Raw genomic sequence first — 16134 nt, 5'->3', positions numbered from 1 at the left:
CGCGTAAATTCACAAAGTAAGCGGAAGCGGCACGAATCGCAGTAGCAAAACTACGCGAAAACGCAATACTAGAGGAATCCCGCGGATCCTTCCCCCTATCTTGTGGTTAAAACTATTAAATTGTTATAAAAAGATAGACAGCCCATGATTTCGTAAAAACGGGTACCATATCTGCAATTATCAACCTCGAAAACATGAAGACCAATGGTCGAATCTCCTAGACATCTCAATGTACACGGAAGTGGCCCCGTCGTATGGACTACTCCCGATATCTTTGACAGATAATTCCCGAACGAGTGGAGATAGAAAAAAAATGTTGGGACAAAAAATGACCGTCATTCAATAATACATATATTAGGTTCATAAACATTTCTCATAATCACACGAGTTAATGAGATAATTATGGTTGAATGATGACTGCAAAACTGATTTAACTCGCCATCCAGATTAAAAACGTAAATATTGTCTTAAATACTGGAAATTAACAAAAATGTCAAAAAAGTAATTTTATGTAAAATTTTACGACGATTATTTTTTATCCGAACCATTTTTTCTTATCTCCTTCGAGTCCGCGACTAAATGCTCTGCGGTGCGCCGACGCGCCGTGTAAGGGCTGCCACGCCGCCAGTTTCGTTCCCACCGCGATATCTTTTTATCTACGACAGTTAGGAGAAAAATTCATAGTATAAAAAATGTTCATTTTCACGAAAGAAATATTTTTTGTTGGAACATTTTTTCGATAGCGTTGATAGATTTCGAGTTACGGCCATTTAAACAATTCAGTAGCGAAGTGGTAAAACGGTATAAGTCAGTTTTGACTATTGACCAGTTTTCAATGAACATCTCGGCATCTAAGGGAGATAGCAAAATTTTTGTTACAACCTTTTTTGTAGAGCCGATTGAGAGCTACAACAAATGTAATTACGAAAATTTCGCTATCTCCCTTAGATTTGGAAATATTCCCCAAAAACTCATCTGGAAGATGAATTAAATTATTAATGAAAATAACCAACATATTCGTGTTCCACACCCTCCCACTAGTAAATATCGATAATATTCAGCCGGACATCATATCTTTCGGTAGATAAATCGTTCTCCAGGGGTTGAGAACCCCAAGCCAGTCCCAAAGACATTTTTATTCCCTTCAGTCGCGCTTGATGCTTGACGATGTGTGCAAAAGAAGAAAAATAAATGATGGGGCTAAAGAGGGGAACCCCCTCCACCACTGGTTTTGGGTGTACTCACCTCAATGGCAGAAACGCTTCGTCTCTCTTTACGTACGCGGGACAAAGGTGTGTACCAAGGGCCCTGAAAAATCATTCTCTCTTCCTTCAATTTCTTTTTCTTCTTTTTAAAGTGCCCCAAGGATCCCTTGACTTCGTTAGGGCACCGTACAAGGTGAGATGGCCCTCCATCTCCACATCTGCAGTCGTCACCGAGATTTCGTCGCGCTAAGATCAGTCCTTTTTGGCAGTGCCATCATCTGCTCTCACGGTTACCGCGTACTCATCGCCATTTCGTCGAGTTTCTAACGGTTTTTCCCCTGTTTCTGTTCATTTCTGTGGCACTTCTTCAAATTTCTCATGTGTTTTTGGTGACTGATCTATTGGCTCTGGCTGATCTACCTATCTTTCATCAACTGAAGAACTGTTTCCCTCTATGATCTCTCTTGAAACCGGTAACACAAATTATTTTTCATGTTTGGAAGAGTGTTTGTATTATTCATTGATTAGTCATGCGATTGTGGGGAAGAGATTAGGCTTCCCTCCTCCGCTGCTTTGTGACGCGTAAATACGTTGATGATAACGAACAAGGTCCGAGAAAGCTGTGATAAGGGCATGGTCACCAATGATTTGTGTCGCAGTAGTTACTCCCAAAGTGAAGAATCACATGTGACGGTGAAGAATTGACAGGGAAGATTCATTCGAACTGGAGAATTCGATGTAGAGTTGATGTGAGGATTCGGAAATATTGACTCCCTCCGAAAATTGATAAGATTGATTGTCGAGAGGTGTCTCCAACATTCCACTATCTCCTCTTTCATCGTCTCTTGTTCCCTCATCTTGAATCCTCCTGAGAATGCGGGTCACAGCCTGAGTGCTTCTCTGAAGTGCTAGAATATCAAGCGTCACTTGAACTTATGACACCGGTCGATATTGCGTTACGGTGCATAGATGAGGTGTCGGAAAATGTGCGTTGATACTGATGACGACGAGGAGGATAAATTTGTCAGCGTTATTATTAATTATTTTTCTAATAGGGTAAAACACTTGATGAATCTGGATTTCAGTGTGACAGCTGGGGAGATTTCCGGTTATCAGTTCTCCGGCAATTGAGGAATTGTTGATTGTTGAGTACTGTGGATTTATGAAGTAATGGGTCATTCCATTATTGATAACACGGATATATTTGTTTAGAGTAACTTGGAATTTGGCGATATGGGTGGGGGCTGCATTATGCCAGACGGGGCAGCCATAGGTTATTACCGGCCTGACTAATGCCTTATACGATTTGAGTTTAGCTTGTGTCGACAGGGATTTGTTTTGAAATAGGTAGTAGAGCCTAGCCACGATGGCTTCTGCTTTTTCATTCGCGATGTTAATGTGTGTGATACATAAGAGCTTTTCGTCTTCCTTCGAAATGTTTATATCATTATTCTTTGATACTTGTGGCTTGTATAGACATTTAGAGGTGAAGAACACGATGAATTTGGTGGATCATGAAGATAAAAGTAATTCAAAGGCATTTATTCAACAGGATTTGGCAGTTTAACAGTAGGGGAGAGTTACAAAATAAAATGCAGGCTAATAGTAGGAAAAATCGATCAGTGAAACACCCTATATCTTGAGTATTGCGGTGACACATCAACTACGACCAGTTGACCATCTTGAACTTTAGCGAGCCTTGATGTTATTTATTAATGAATTTGAACGATTTTTAAGATTCACTTCGAAATTGTCTGCAATGCCATTTATGGAGTAACGGATCATTTCGGTATTGGATCTAATGTGGCGGGAGGAGATAGGGCGACCATAGTAGGCATTATTAATAACACAGATATATTTATTTAAAGTAACTTGGAATTTGGCGATATGGGTGGGGGCTGCATTATGCCAGACGGGGCAGCGATAGGTTATTACCGGCCTGACTAATGCCTTATACAATTTGAGTTTAGCTTGTGTCGACAGGGATTTGTTTTGAATTAGGTAGTAGAGCCTAGCCATGATGCCTTTTGTTTTTTTATTCGCGATCCTAATTTGTGTGATACACAAGAGTATTTTGTCGTGCTTGAGACATTCACATCATTATTTTTTGTTGGAGAACATGATGAATTGAACCGGAAATCCCCCTAACCATCCCTCACAGCCCATAAAACTGAAAAATTATACCAGAGAGTGGAGTTTTCATTTACTGATTCCCGTATTTTTGTGCTAAATTTCCAGAACTTCTTCTCAAAACGCTCGTTCCGCTCTAATCCACTGAAGAGGACCAAGAGCGTGACAAAATTAGAGAGGCAGAAGCAGCGTGGAGCTGGATTACGGGGTTGTCGCTCGCACGAGTCACTGTTGTGCAGTCAAGCTGTAACCTCGATGGATCTGGCGGCTGTTACACCAATGCACCCGAGTCTGCTCGGTCGACCTCATTGTTTTCAAGTCACACCGAGCAACGGTCCACCCAAGTACTTCAGTTGCAGAACGGCCCACGAGAGGCAACAGTGGTTGCACAGGTAAATAAAGGAATTCATTATGACGGAGTCATTGTATTGTTGAATCATTTAAATGCGTTTAGGTTGGGTTAAGGAGTGGTTTGAGTTGAATGTCTCGAGAGGAACTTTGAATGAAAAAAAAAACGATTTAAGACCATTCAAATGCGAGAGAAATTGGTCATTCAAAGCTGATTAAAAAGAAGAGTGATATCGATTCTTAAAATTCGACATCTCGAATATCGATATATCAATATTCGATACATCAATTTCTGTTATGATACGCACTTATAATCGATATCAGTGACCAATTGCTTATCATATTGATGATCGATAATCGAACTTCGATATATCGCATTGCAACAGTCAAAAATCGATTATTGCCGTTGATTTCAAACTTTAATCTATTTATTTTTATGACGAACAAATATGACAATCATCACAATCTCACCTCCCGACAAATAAATATCGATATCTCGATTATTCATTATCGACCTCTGATATATTCTTAGAACTCGACATCTCGAATATCGACATATCGATATGCGATGCAACAATTTTTGTTATGATAAGCTCTTATAATCGATATCATTGACAATTTTACAACATATCAATCATCCATAATCGACCTTCGATATATCGAATTTCAACAGTTGAAAATTGATGATTACAGTCGATGGTTAATTTTTAAAGTATTTTTTATGACAGTCTATTACAACCATCATAATTTCATTGCTCGACAATTAAATATCGAGTTTTCAAGGATTCATCATCAACTTTCGATATATCGAAGTGCGATAATCGCGATGGGTCATCAAACAAAAATATTAAAATGTCATCTCGAAGATTAATTCTTAAAATCGATTATCAAGCTTTACCAATTGAATATCGGTAGTCACTCGACTCTCCCAATTCGATAATCGAATTTGAAATGTCGATCCACGCAGTAACCCAGCCAATAAATTTCCAGCATACGGAAATCAGTGCAGCCGGACGCGGAGCAGACCCGCCGCACTGACAACTCCCTGCAAATCTGGCTGCTGGAAGCTAAAGGCGTTCCCACAAAGAAACGCTACTTCTGTGAGGTCTGTCTAGACAACACACTTTACGCGCGAACAACCGCGAAACTAAAAACCGAACTGTGCTTCTGGGGCGAGCACTTTGACTTCCACCTCCTCCCCTCTGTCAATACAATCCAGGTAAACCTTTATCGCGAAGCAGACCGCAAGAAGAAGCGCGACAAGAACGTGTTAATCGGCTCAGTGAGCATTCCCGTTCAGAACGTGACCTCCCGTTACCTAACCGAGAAATGGTACCCCGTAGTGAGCGACAAGGGACCGCTCAAGGAACCCCCGGCCCTCCGGGTCAAGTGTCGATTCCAATCCGTGGACATTCTCCCCGTTCAGGTGTACCAGGAGTTCCTGGAGTACCTCAAAACGGACTACCCCTCCCTCTGCGAACGACTAGAGCCCGCGATCGGTGTCAAAGCAAAAGAGGACATCGCGACAGCCTTCGTGGCAGTAATGCAACGCGAAAAAAAGGCGCCACAATTTCTCGCGGACCTCGTGATGATGGACATCCACAGAATCGACGACGAGCGTCTGACATTCCGCGGAAACTCCCTTGCGACCAAAGCGATGGAGGCTTACCTCAAGCTAACCGGTGACAGGTACCTCCAAGAGACCCTGGGGGCAGTTGTCCGCGCAGCTGTCGAAGGCGGTGACTGCGAGGTCGACCCCCTGAAGGTCTCCTCCCTCGCGGCCCTCCACAAACAGCAGCAGAATCTCCGCAACGCGGTAGAACTCGCCTGGAGCAGAATCCTCGCGAGTCACGCCCACTTTCCCCTCGAGCTCCGTGAGTGCTTCCGCATCTTCAGGGAGAGGCTCAAGGAGATGGGCCGCGAGGATATCGCCGACAACCTCATATCCGCCTCCATTTTCCTGAGGTTCCTCTGCCCCGCCATCTTGTCACCATCCTTATTCAATATCACTCATGAGTATCCGAATGAGAAGGCCGCGAGAAACCTCACACTGGTCGCCAAAACCCTCCAGACCCTCGCGAACTTTACGCGATTCCAGGGGAAAGAGAACTTCATGGAGTTCATGAACGACGTTCTCGAGAGGGAAGCGCCAGCCATGAAGAACTTCCTCCAATTGATCAGCAATCCCTTGCCCAAAGACAGCCCTTCCAACAATTCGCTGGAGTTCGACGGTTACATAGACCTGGGAAAACAGTTATCACTTCTTCATGCTCTTCTAAGAGAGAGCATTGCAGGAACCACCTCATCCTCCTCGTCGTCTCGACTTCCCGAAGTGCTCGACAGGATCTCTGTGGCCCTGGAGCAACCCGGACCCAGTCCGGTCTCCACAGCGCATCGTTACCCAAATCTTCAGAACAACATCTTCAGATATAACGATCCAACAATCGCAAACAGCAATACAAACCTGTCGGTCTCGGCTTCCTCGACGTTGTCCAACCACAGCACATTGAACGGTACCTTGCGAGACAGTTCCGAGGTCCTGCAGAGCAACACCCTAGGCCACCCCCCAGGAACAAGATCTCCAAACGTAGTCAGAGCAGCAACCCTCCCAAGAAACGCTTACCTCCCCAACGGCAAGCTTCAGCTCCAGATCACCAGTGAAGACTACCACCCCCTGGAGCCCCCCGCCTTCGTCTCGAGATCGCCAACCCCGATATCCCGACAGCACCGGCCAGGTATCACCAAGGGCTACCGACTCACAGCCTCAGCGAGCCTCGCCAACGTCAACCACTGCCAGAACATCCCGACGAGTCCGACTCGCTCAGAGTCCCACAGCAATCTCAAAGACTCGAACTTCAACATCAACGTCAACCAGACGAATCAGGCTAATCAAAACTCCGGACACAGGCACAACACCAAGGCCAACCATGACCTTCACGACGACAACTACATCCACAACAACTACAATGTCTCGAGGTCGGCTTCCAGGAATCACTGTAAAGAGGAGAATGCCAACCAGACACAGCAGCAAAACTACAACAACGTCACTAAGACCACTGTCAATGCCAATCCGATCAATCCTACTAACCTCACGCTGACGATCAATCAACCAAACAACAACTACAACAAGGGCCCCACTACGAACGGCAATTTGGACGAGATCTCCGATCTCCTGAGGTACGCGGACGACGAAGTCTCCGAGTCAAAGTCCCAGAAGGGATCTCAGATATCCATCTCACAGCTGTCTAATGTCGCTTCCTCCGGGTATCAGAGCTTCGCTGCTTACAGTCAGTCCTCGAGTCCCGTTGACCTGAGCAACAACGCGAATTCTCATATTATGAGCACTGCACCTCTCGCCTTTGCCAATCCGGTCTATCACATGGAGGCTAGCAGGGGTGGGCGCAGGGGCAGCACCAGTTCAGAGGAACGTGAGGGCGGGGGGGTTGAGGCTGTTAGGGGAGTGGATCTTAGTCCTTCTCCTGCGACTCAGGGGAATCTGAGGAATCGGGGGAATGGACAGCAGTGGAGACAGACCCCTGGGCACAGGGGCCCTGGCGAGGGCCAGAGTGGGTACTCCACCAAGTTGAGGAGGAGATTGTCTTTGGATTCTAATAGGGACCTCAGCGATACCAGCGAGGACGAGAGCTGCGCCACAAGGAGGAGCAAGAGCAGAAGTCACAGGAGCATTGATCAGGTGAGTCTTGAGTATTTCAAGTTATGATACATATCAGAAGGTTAAGTTGAAGTTGTTTTGTCCCAAATATTTGGAACTGTAAGACTTTCTCATGGATTTCCAAAATGATGAAACCTGGCTTTGGTTGTCTATAAGATTGATTAGAAGTGATTAGATCTCTGTGAGACGAGAAAGGAAAGCCAGCTCTACTTAATGAGCAAGAGTAAACACAAAGAGGGGAAGTTATCAATTAACATTAACCAATTAACATGCCTGTGTTAATGAACTACTAAATCAGCATCTGTATGAGTGTCAATAACGAAAGTAACTAACAGTAAACATTATTTTTCTGTTCATTCAAACAGTACGAGGTGGAAATCGAGAGGCTGCAGAGCAGTGTCGATCGTCTGAGGGCACGATTGGGTGCAGCTGAGGATGGCGATGTCGATGGCATTGCACCTGACACCAAAATGAAGAACATCATCACCAGGTATTTCTTCAATTTCTAACGTTTCTATCTTTCCTATGAAAATTTCTGCAGGAGTTGTCTCAACGTCGTTACTATACCGTTAACATTGACTCGTCGAATCACGTAATTGATCAATCACTCGATTAATCAATCGTCTGATCGGTTAATTAACGAGGACGGTTGATTGTGATCTAATTGACGTTGGAAATTGATTGCGTGTTTTTAACTCATTATGTGTTCCTATGCATTCTATCTGCTGCATTTGGTAATACTCTGGCTTGATCTGGATTTATTGTGTAAGAGAACTCAATACTTAAGCTTTATTTCTTTACAGTCACACGATGAATTCACTAATCTGGGCACACGCGGTTTTCATTGTGTGTTTTATTACAGACAATAACATGGAAACACATAAATTTATCAACATTTTTTGTTGTTTGCACGATTGATTTAGAAAATGTCTTTGATGTTTGTACCTAGACCATTTTTTTGGGTCTGGGGCCCACTTTCTCCCCCTCTCCCTCGTGGGGGATATTCGGTCCCAGTGAAAGGCTCCCGCGGTGCAGCTACTGCTGATAATACAGAAGTTCTTGTTACCGATCGGAATCCATGGGGTTTTTGTCGGGACAAGTATCGACTAGGGATGTACAAAAATATGGGACGTCACATGACTGATGTCAGTTATGATAATTTTTGTCACATGATTAAATTATGATGATGTTAACATATGACCGTCATATTCCATCTAAATATTTCTAACAATGTCTAACTGCTCAATCTTATGACATTTTTTGTGACAGAAATCTTATGCGACCGTCACAGTCCATATAGTCCATAATAGCAATAAAAGTGTCACATTTTTCGAAATTTATGACGAGAAAAAAATATGAAGTCACATGAATGTTATATGACGAGAAAACATGACAGTCATTTTTACATCCCTTGTATCGAGCAATGCTGGGATCGAATCCAAAACCTCTCGCACAGTAGTTAGACACGCTACCACTGAGCCAGAGCGCCCGATTTATACCTAAACAACTAGAACCACCTCGGCAGTAAAAAAAGTCCTCAAATGCGGAGAAAAAATTGTTCCTTCTTCAGGAACTGAATGATACGAGTTGAAGGTGATTTGAAGAGCATAAACGCTTTTAAGAAATTTTCAAAGACACGAGGTGGTGGGTAGGCGTGGCCACCGCCATCTTGTTTGCATACTCCCTCTGCTTTAAACATGGCAGTACACCCACCTCGCATTTTCAAACCTTTCTTTAAATTATTAATCCTCTCCAGATCACTTCCAATTCGTTGCATCAAGTTTCTACAAACGGAACAAATTTTTCAGGACATCGTTTACATTTTTCCGTCCCCTTCAGCCTGAGATTTTCCGGCGCAAAGTTTTCCCCGCATTTCAGTATTTTTTTTTAATTCCCGAGGCCTTTTAACGGGAAAGTTTACGAATCGAGGGAAATGGCAATTTGTACTCCCAGAAATAGCACTTTCACTCGACGATTTTGATGGGCTTCGATCATTTGGTACTAATGAATGACCGTTTGCTCACCAGATTGATATCTGTGGAGGAGGAGCTGCGTCGCGAACAGCAGAAGATGTCAGCCGCACTGTCGTACAAGCAGCGCGTGATAGACGCCCAAGAGCAACAGATCGCTGCATTGGATGCTGCAAATACAAGATTAATGTCGTCAAACACAAGACTATTGTCCGCATTGAGCACACTAAAGCAACGGTACAACGTCAAGGCGCAGCCCAATAGCAGTGAGGCTGCTGCCTTGTTGCAGAATATATCTGACATTGGTGAACTGAAAAGTTCATCCTGTTGAATCACCAGTGGAGAACAAAGAGACAGAATTTACCATGAACAAAGGGTGAAAGTTTATGATACATGCTTTTTCCGAATTACTCTCATCTTCATCGGACGACTAGTTGTCGACAATTAGGGAAAAATGATGATCGAGGAGATATTTATAAGCTGTCCAGCTTAAATAGCGGTAGAGGTAAATTATTGTTTGAGAATTAACAGTAATATTAATCATTTGTACGATTCAACTCATAATTTTTGTATTATACTGCCCAGAGAAGAACAGATTAGGTCATTAATACGAGTAATAAAATCGTAGAATGTTTTTCTTGCTTTATTTGTGCGTACTTCATGCACTTTACGTACAATCGCGTATGTATCGATGATTTTTGGCATTTGTTTCGTCGATTTCTGAGAATCATTCGGCCTCCACATGACTGATTTCAAGGGTTATCAGCACGATAATATGGAGATGGACAAATTTTTACGGTAAATCGGATATTTATTTAGCAATTGCTACCAAAGATGAAGTGTTTTACATTTTGTAGATAAAATTGATTAAGTTATTTTGGTTATTTGAGGGGCGAGAGGAGAAATGACAAGATAATTTTTTTTCTGTTTTGAAAATGAGTTTGCGATTGAGTGGACTTGATGATAGGAGCTGAGGGTTACTCCATTCGGATCGGGAAATTTTAGGGTTGAAAACACTGATCTTAAGTCCGTTTTCATTGAAGCGATGACATTTGACATTGAAAATTGTTTTCCATTTTTCGGGGAATGTAATGGGGCAAAAGAGGTCTATGGCCAGGGTTTGGAGACGGAAATTTCTCTGGCTATTCGCTGGTGATGAGCAATTTTCAATCCACTCAATTTCAAATTTCACGATTTAGCTTTTTTCGTCATTTTCATCGTTTTACATCACAAAAAGAAATGGATAATCATTGTAGCCATATCGAATTAGTTCAACAAATGCAATGTGCGTTGTTTTATGTACAATAGGAGAGAGAGACGACGAGCAAAATGAGAGAGAGAGAGAGAGAGAGAAAATCATGATAAATCGTCGGGATTATTAGGCTAATTCTGTTCATGAATTAGTTGATGAGAAAAAGTATTATCACTTCGACTTGTATAAAAGTAACGATTATAATCCTTATCGAAGGTATTAATAATAAATTAAGTTGTTTATTATTGAGCGATTTCACGGATACACTTGTGTATAGAAAACAGAAAGAGAGAAGGAACTTTATTTCACTTTTTTTTTTCGGTGTTAATTTTTTTTTACTCACAATTTATGCATCGGTGAATGCAGAGGTTTTTTGTCACAAAGTCGATATGTATTCATAGTGGATGTAATCCTGTTCAGTAACAAATTAATGAGGAACACGAAATCTCAAGGAGTTTTGAGGAATGCGGCGAATCACTAGATTGTAAATTCAATGAGTATTTTCAATTACTTCGTTTTTTTCTATTGTAAGCGATGTGTATTTAAGCATTTAGAAATTATTATTATTGTATGAACAAATAAATATGATTAGAAGCAGATGAAGTTTTTGATTTGTTGTTTTTTTTATTCTATGAATTGATGTAGATATCTCATCGAATTCAATGAAATAATATGAAAGGATAAATTTGATGTGCAATAAAAAAATGATGTACAAGATGACCATTCGGAAGCATTTCGCTAATTTATTAGCAAAAATAACTACACCATATGAAGACAATAGCAATTACCCACTTGTTACTTTATTCATTCTCTCATGTTTTTTATTATCTGTCGATGTGAGCAATAGAAGGCAGAAAAATAATTTTTTAGAGAGATTTTTGTGAATATAAAAAATTCCATTTGAATCATAATGAAGTTTTCATTCAAACTTGAATGTGAGAAGATTCAAAAAGTGAAAATTGCGCGAAAATGTTTTTTTTTTCATAATTTGCATAATGAAACTTCCGCTTTTACCGACTGATGGCAACAGATAAATTACCGACGCCTGATAAAGATGAAGCTCTTCGTTATCGACTGTTGATAGAACCGCCATGAATGGTAAAACAGAGAACTTCGTTACCATTTAACTCGGAAAACTATGTCTAGATGGGGTCCAGCCCTCAAAGTTCCACTTTCAATAATTCAGTGCCACTCAACCGCGAACGGAGAGGAGAATTGAATTTTTCTATCGGTGGAACTATTCGTCCACTCCTTAGTGCGACACAAAAACATCGAAGACAATAGAAGTGAAATAAAAATTATGAGAGAGAGAACTTAACAATGACTGATGACAATCGCCTTTGAAATGGAAATTCCAGAAGTTCTGACGTCAGTAATTGGAGGAGAAAGAAAAGCAGTAGAACGAATTCTATTAACGGAGAACAAAGGACATTATTTTGAAACTAGTAGGGTCAAGGCGATTAGCAACGGAGCAATATTTTCCTTGAGAGAATCGCTATGGTTTTCATTACAGGAAGGCTCTATTCCTCGTCATCGAAATCCATTGGCAGATGAATCCCTGAAAAATCTCATGTCACGAAAAACCCAACGGAAGTTGCGCAGTTGTCGACTGCGCGCGGAGGGAATACGATGGCCACAGTAATGTGTACATGTACTACGGATACACTATCGAGTAAAGTGCTCTCGTTGTCGCTACAATCCCCCACTGTTGATTGAAATATCTCGAAAACTATTAAGAATTCATCGAGACGTCCAGTGTGACAAATGCAGGAAATTTCATACCAAATAAAATGGTTTTCAACTCACATCTCTACGAATCGTAGTTCTCAGGATGTGGACGTTTGTGGATGGAAGCGCCCCACGGTGCACGCACTCTCTCAGAACCTAAAGGTCTTGAGCTACTCACTCAAACGAATGATAACGCCTCAAGAATTGTGAGTCGTAGAGACATGAGTAAAAAATCATTCTATGCGTCATAAAAATCCCTTAATTTTTCACGCTGCATGTCTCGATGACATCTCAATGGTTATCGAGATATTTCGAGTGAGAGTGGGACATTTATTTGAAACCAAAATGCATGATGTGAACACATTGTTCCTGTCACCCAAAAATATCATCTAAAACCAAAAAATTTCTACTTCCAGGTGCAATCAGCAGCGACTCTTCTCCTCGAGAGCAAAATTTTCTACGTTCCTTTTCTCCTGAACTCAGCAATTCAAAGATAGTAGCTAAAATCCCCCCCCCAACCGAATCCAATCGACGAAAGTGTAATATGATGGGCGATAAACCCATTGATAACTGCCCACGGGTATCAGGCAAAGACTTTCGGGGATTTATATGCATAGATAATAAACAATATAAACAAAATAGATTAAATAAATAAAATGAATAAAATAAATAAAATAAATCAGCATCAGCTTTATCATTTCATAAAAAGCCAATTCTACTATCCCAAATAGTGATTCACCTTTCAATAATGAAGATTGATGAGCAGGAAATAATTTTCACAATTCTCCTGAAATTAATAATTTGAATTCACCTCATCCAACTGTATTTCATCACTGCAAAATAGATCAGACTTTCCCCCAATTTGATAATGGGTTGCGTAAGAATTTGGTACACGTTGAGTAAACTTGAAAAATCCAGTGGTGATTAAATGTCTGATGTTAATCACCCGATTGCGAGAAGGCAACGTATCGTATTCGGTATTTCATTCGGATGATGTAATTCGAGTCCATGAGGCATTGACCTTGCTATTGTTTTTGTGCCCACTGGGAGTGCCATGAAAAACATGAGATATCAGAGAAATTTTTACAATTCTAATTGATTATTTATCTGTAGGTGTTAATTAGACAGTTATTTCAGAATTTAAAATCAAATAAAGAATATTACATTTTCAAAAATGCGTTCTCTTCATTGGCTTAACAATCATTTCTTTTCTAACTAAAAAAAATTATTATTATGAATTATTATTACGAATTATTATTATATACTAGGGGGCTGCNCGCTACGCCCCCCCCCCCATATGGCCCCCATGATATTTATTCTGACCGTTGTGACCCTTATTTGAACCCTTATTACCCTTATTTGGACCGTTAATCTGATCCTCATGACCCTTAATCCGAATCACGTGACCCATAATCTGACCCTCATGAACCTTAATCCGACTCGCTGGCCCCTTGATCTGACCCTCGTAACCCTTAATCTGACTGTTCTGACCCTTAATTTGACCTCGTGAACCTTATACTGACCCTCATGGCACTTAATCCGGCTCATGTGATTCTTAATCTGCCTCTTGTAGCCCTTAATCTGACCTTCATGACTCTTAATCCGACTCCCTTGCCCCTTAATCTGACCCTTGTGACCCTTAATCTGAATCTACTGACCCTTAATTTGAGCTAGTGAACCTTATAGTGATCCTCATGACACTTAATCCGACTTGTGATCATTAATCTGACTCATGTGGCCCTTGATCGGACTTTCATGACCTGCTATTCTGACCCTCATGACCCTTATTTGGACCCTTATGACCGTTATTATGATCCTCATGACCCTTATTTTGACCCCTATGACCCTTAATATTGGAGCCCTAATCTGACCCTTGTGACCTTTATTATGACCCTTGAGACCCTTAATCTGACTACTGACCCTTAATTTGACCTCGTGATAATCTTACTCTGGTGACCCTTATTCTGACCCTCATGACCCTTAATTTCGAGTACCAAATTTTAATCACCAGAAGTCGATTTGGATTTTTACAATATAGAGAGATTATTGACTATTATTATTATTATTATTATTATTTCTTATTATTGATATTTCATTCCGAAAGCCTTTTTTTGTGTATATTAAATCATCTTATTGGCTTCGATTGTTGGAATTTTGTTAAATAAATAAATGAATAATCGAATAAATGAATAAATGAATAAAGTTATGAGTTTTTCACATTTGAATAATAATTAAGACGTGGGCTGAACGAGTTAAAAAATAGATGTGTAAAGCAGAAATTTTCCCACCGATAAAATGACGTAATTTTCGTAATTCTCATTGTCTGAGTATTTTTGTTATCAAGGCCACCCGTCAAAAATGATGAAAATTGTAAACAAACACTCGATTGGCCCAAAAATGACTTTCTAGAATGAAGAAAAAAAAAGTAAACACGTCGACGAATATGCGTTGTATTTCAGCTTCAAACGGTCACGGCCAAAAACGTGGATTATTATTCAAACGATGATGAAACACTTGTGAGTCGTGATTCTCGTGTTCACAAATGGAATTATTATTTTTTTTAAACACTCATCGTTGGTATGAGAGAGAGGGAGTGATGAGGCATTCCGTAACCCAAGAAGGCGGTTTGTTGATAAGGTAAAGCGCACAAGTTTGATAAGGCCGAAATGTAAGATAGTGATAGCAGCCGTCGACACTGGCGTATCTCAAAGTCAATGTCCTATGAAGGACTTGGTCGACCACCATATGAGAACGGAAAGCAGATATATCAAATACCACAGAGAATTTAATCAGGGGAAACTGGTGGCTAGCGGGGGAATTATCAAGTTTTTTCATTGTCGAAATTTCGTTCTTTTTTTGGATGGAGTTTTCAGGAGATAGGGGAGAACGTGCACTTCGCGCACGCACATCCTTTCTGAAAAACGCATGGGCAATATTTCCGATCGAAAACGAGAACTCGAACATGGCGGATGTCTCGAACGAATGGAGAAAGTAACGCGGTTTTCATGAGTACAATCGTCTTGCGTCGAATTTTCATGAAGCCCGCCCAACAAATAAAAGAGAATTGAATACCATTCTATGAAACATGAATAAACGAATCATAATTGTCCAAATCATTTAGGCCAGAGGAAAACAGAATAATTCAACTTTCTTAATATTGCGTTTACTAAGGTTTTCCTCGAACAAAGTTGATTAGAATCAATACCTAGAATTCTGAGATTATCTCACATTTTGACGTTAAGGATAGGAGACTCTGAGTGCAATATAGTGAACATGATGATCGATTTTTTCACTTTGAACAAATAACATTAATATCCAAATACAAAATTTCTGATATGAATAAAAAGAAGCTGTCACTCAATATTCCAAATAAAGTTTTAATTTTTAATTTGGTGCTGAAAACACGAGACGACAATATTCTAAGCAGGGAATTATATTGATGAGATGAACAACTAATCTATTGAATTACCGTGTGAACTAACTAAAAATTGATAACAGTGTGGCTACGCACTTTTACCAGAGTATCAACAAACATTAAATTCCAGAAATTCAAGGGTCAAACCGCAGAGTACAGATAGGTCAATCTCAAGGCTCAATCTGGGAGAGGGAGGACACGGGTCACACGGGAGAGCTTGCTGATATATTTCGCTCGATATATGATCGTTTGAACCTTGCAATTTTCTTGCTTGCTTCTCCTGGTTGAGCCTCATGATCATTGGACCCTTGTGATTGGCCTGTTTGCCTCTGCTGATTGACCCCCGTGGTCGTTTGACCCGTGAGATTGGCCTGCCTGCCTCTGTTATTTGACCCTTGCGAGGTATGACCCTT

The 16134-nt window shown here is 40.9% G+C and overlaps 1 protein-coding gene across 8 annotated transcripts in view; it reads left to right on the top strand.

Moving 5' to 3' along the window:
• Window positions 1–11181, top strand: part of LOC107035933 (probable Ras GTPase-activating protein) — a 141732-nt gene extending 130551 nt beyond the window's left edge. For all 8 annotated transcript variants that reach the window (XM_015253589.2, XM_015253591.2, XM_015253590.2 and 5 more), the window contains 4 exons: window positions 3444–3727; window positions 4674–7377; window positions 7722–7846; window positions 9384–11181. In XM_015253589.2, the coding sequence (XP_015109075.1) occupies window positions 3444–3727; window positions 4674–7377; window positions 7722–7846; window positions 9384–9657 (3387 nt within the window). In that variant the 3' untranslated portion in view covers window positions 9658–11181. The remainder of the gene's footprint in view (window positions 1–3443; window positions 3728–4673; window positions 7378–7721; window positions 7847–9383) is intronic.
• The last annotated feature ends 4953 nt before the right edge of the window (window positions 11182–16134 follow it).

The sequence above is a fragment of the Diachasma alloeum genome, unplaced genomic scaffold (assembly GCF_001412515.2).
Source record: "Diachasma alloeum isolate Michigan unplaced genomic scaffold, Dall2.0 Dall_scaffold_00202, whole genome shotgun sequence".
Lineage (NCBI taxonomy): Eukaryota > Metazoa > Arthropoda > Insecta > Hymenoptera > Braconidae > Diachasma > Diachasma alloeum.
Note: the sequence above shows the minus strand (reverse complement) of the source record. Positions and strands in the feature narration are given on the sequence as shown.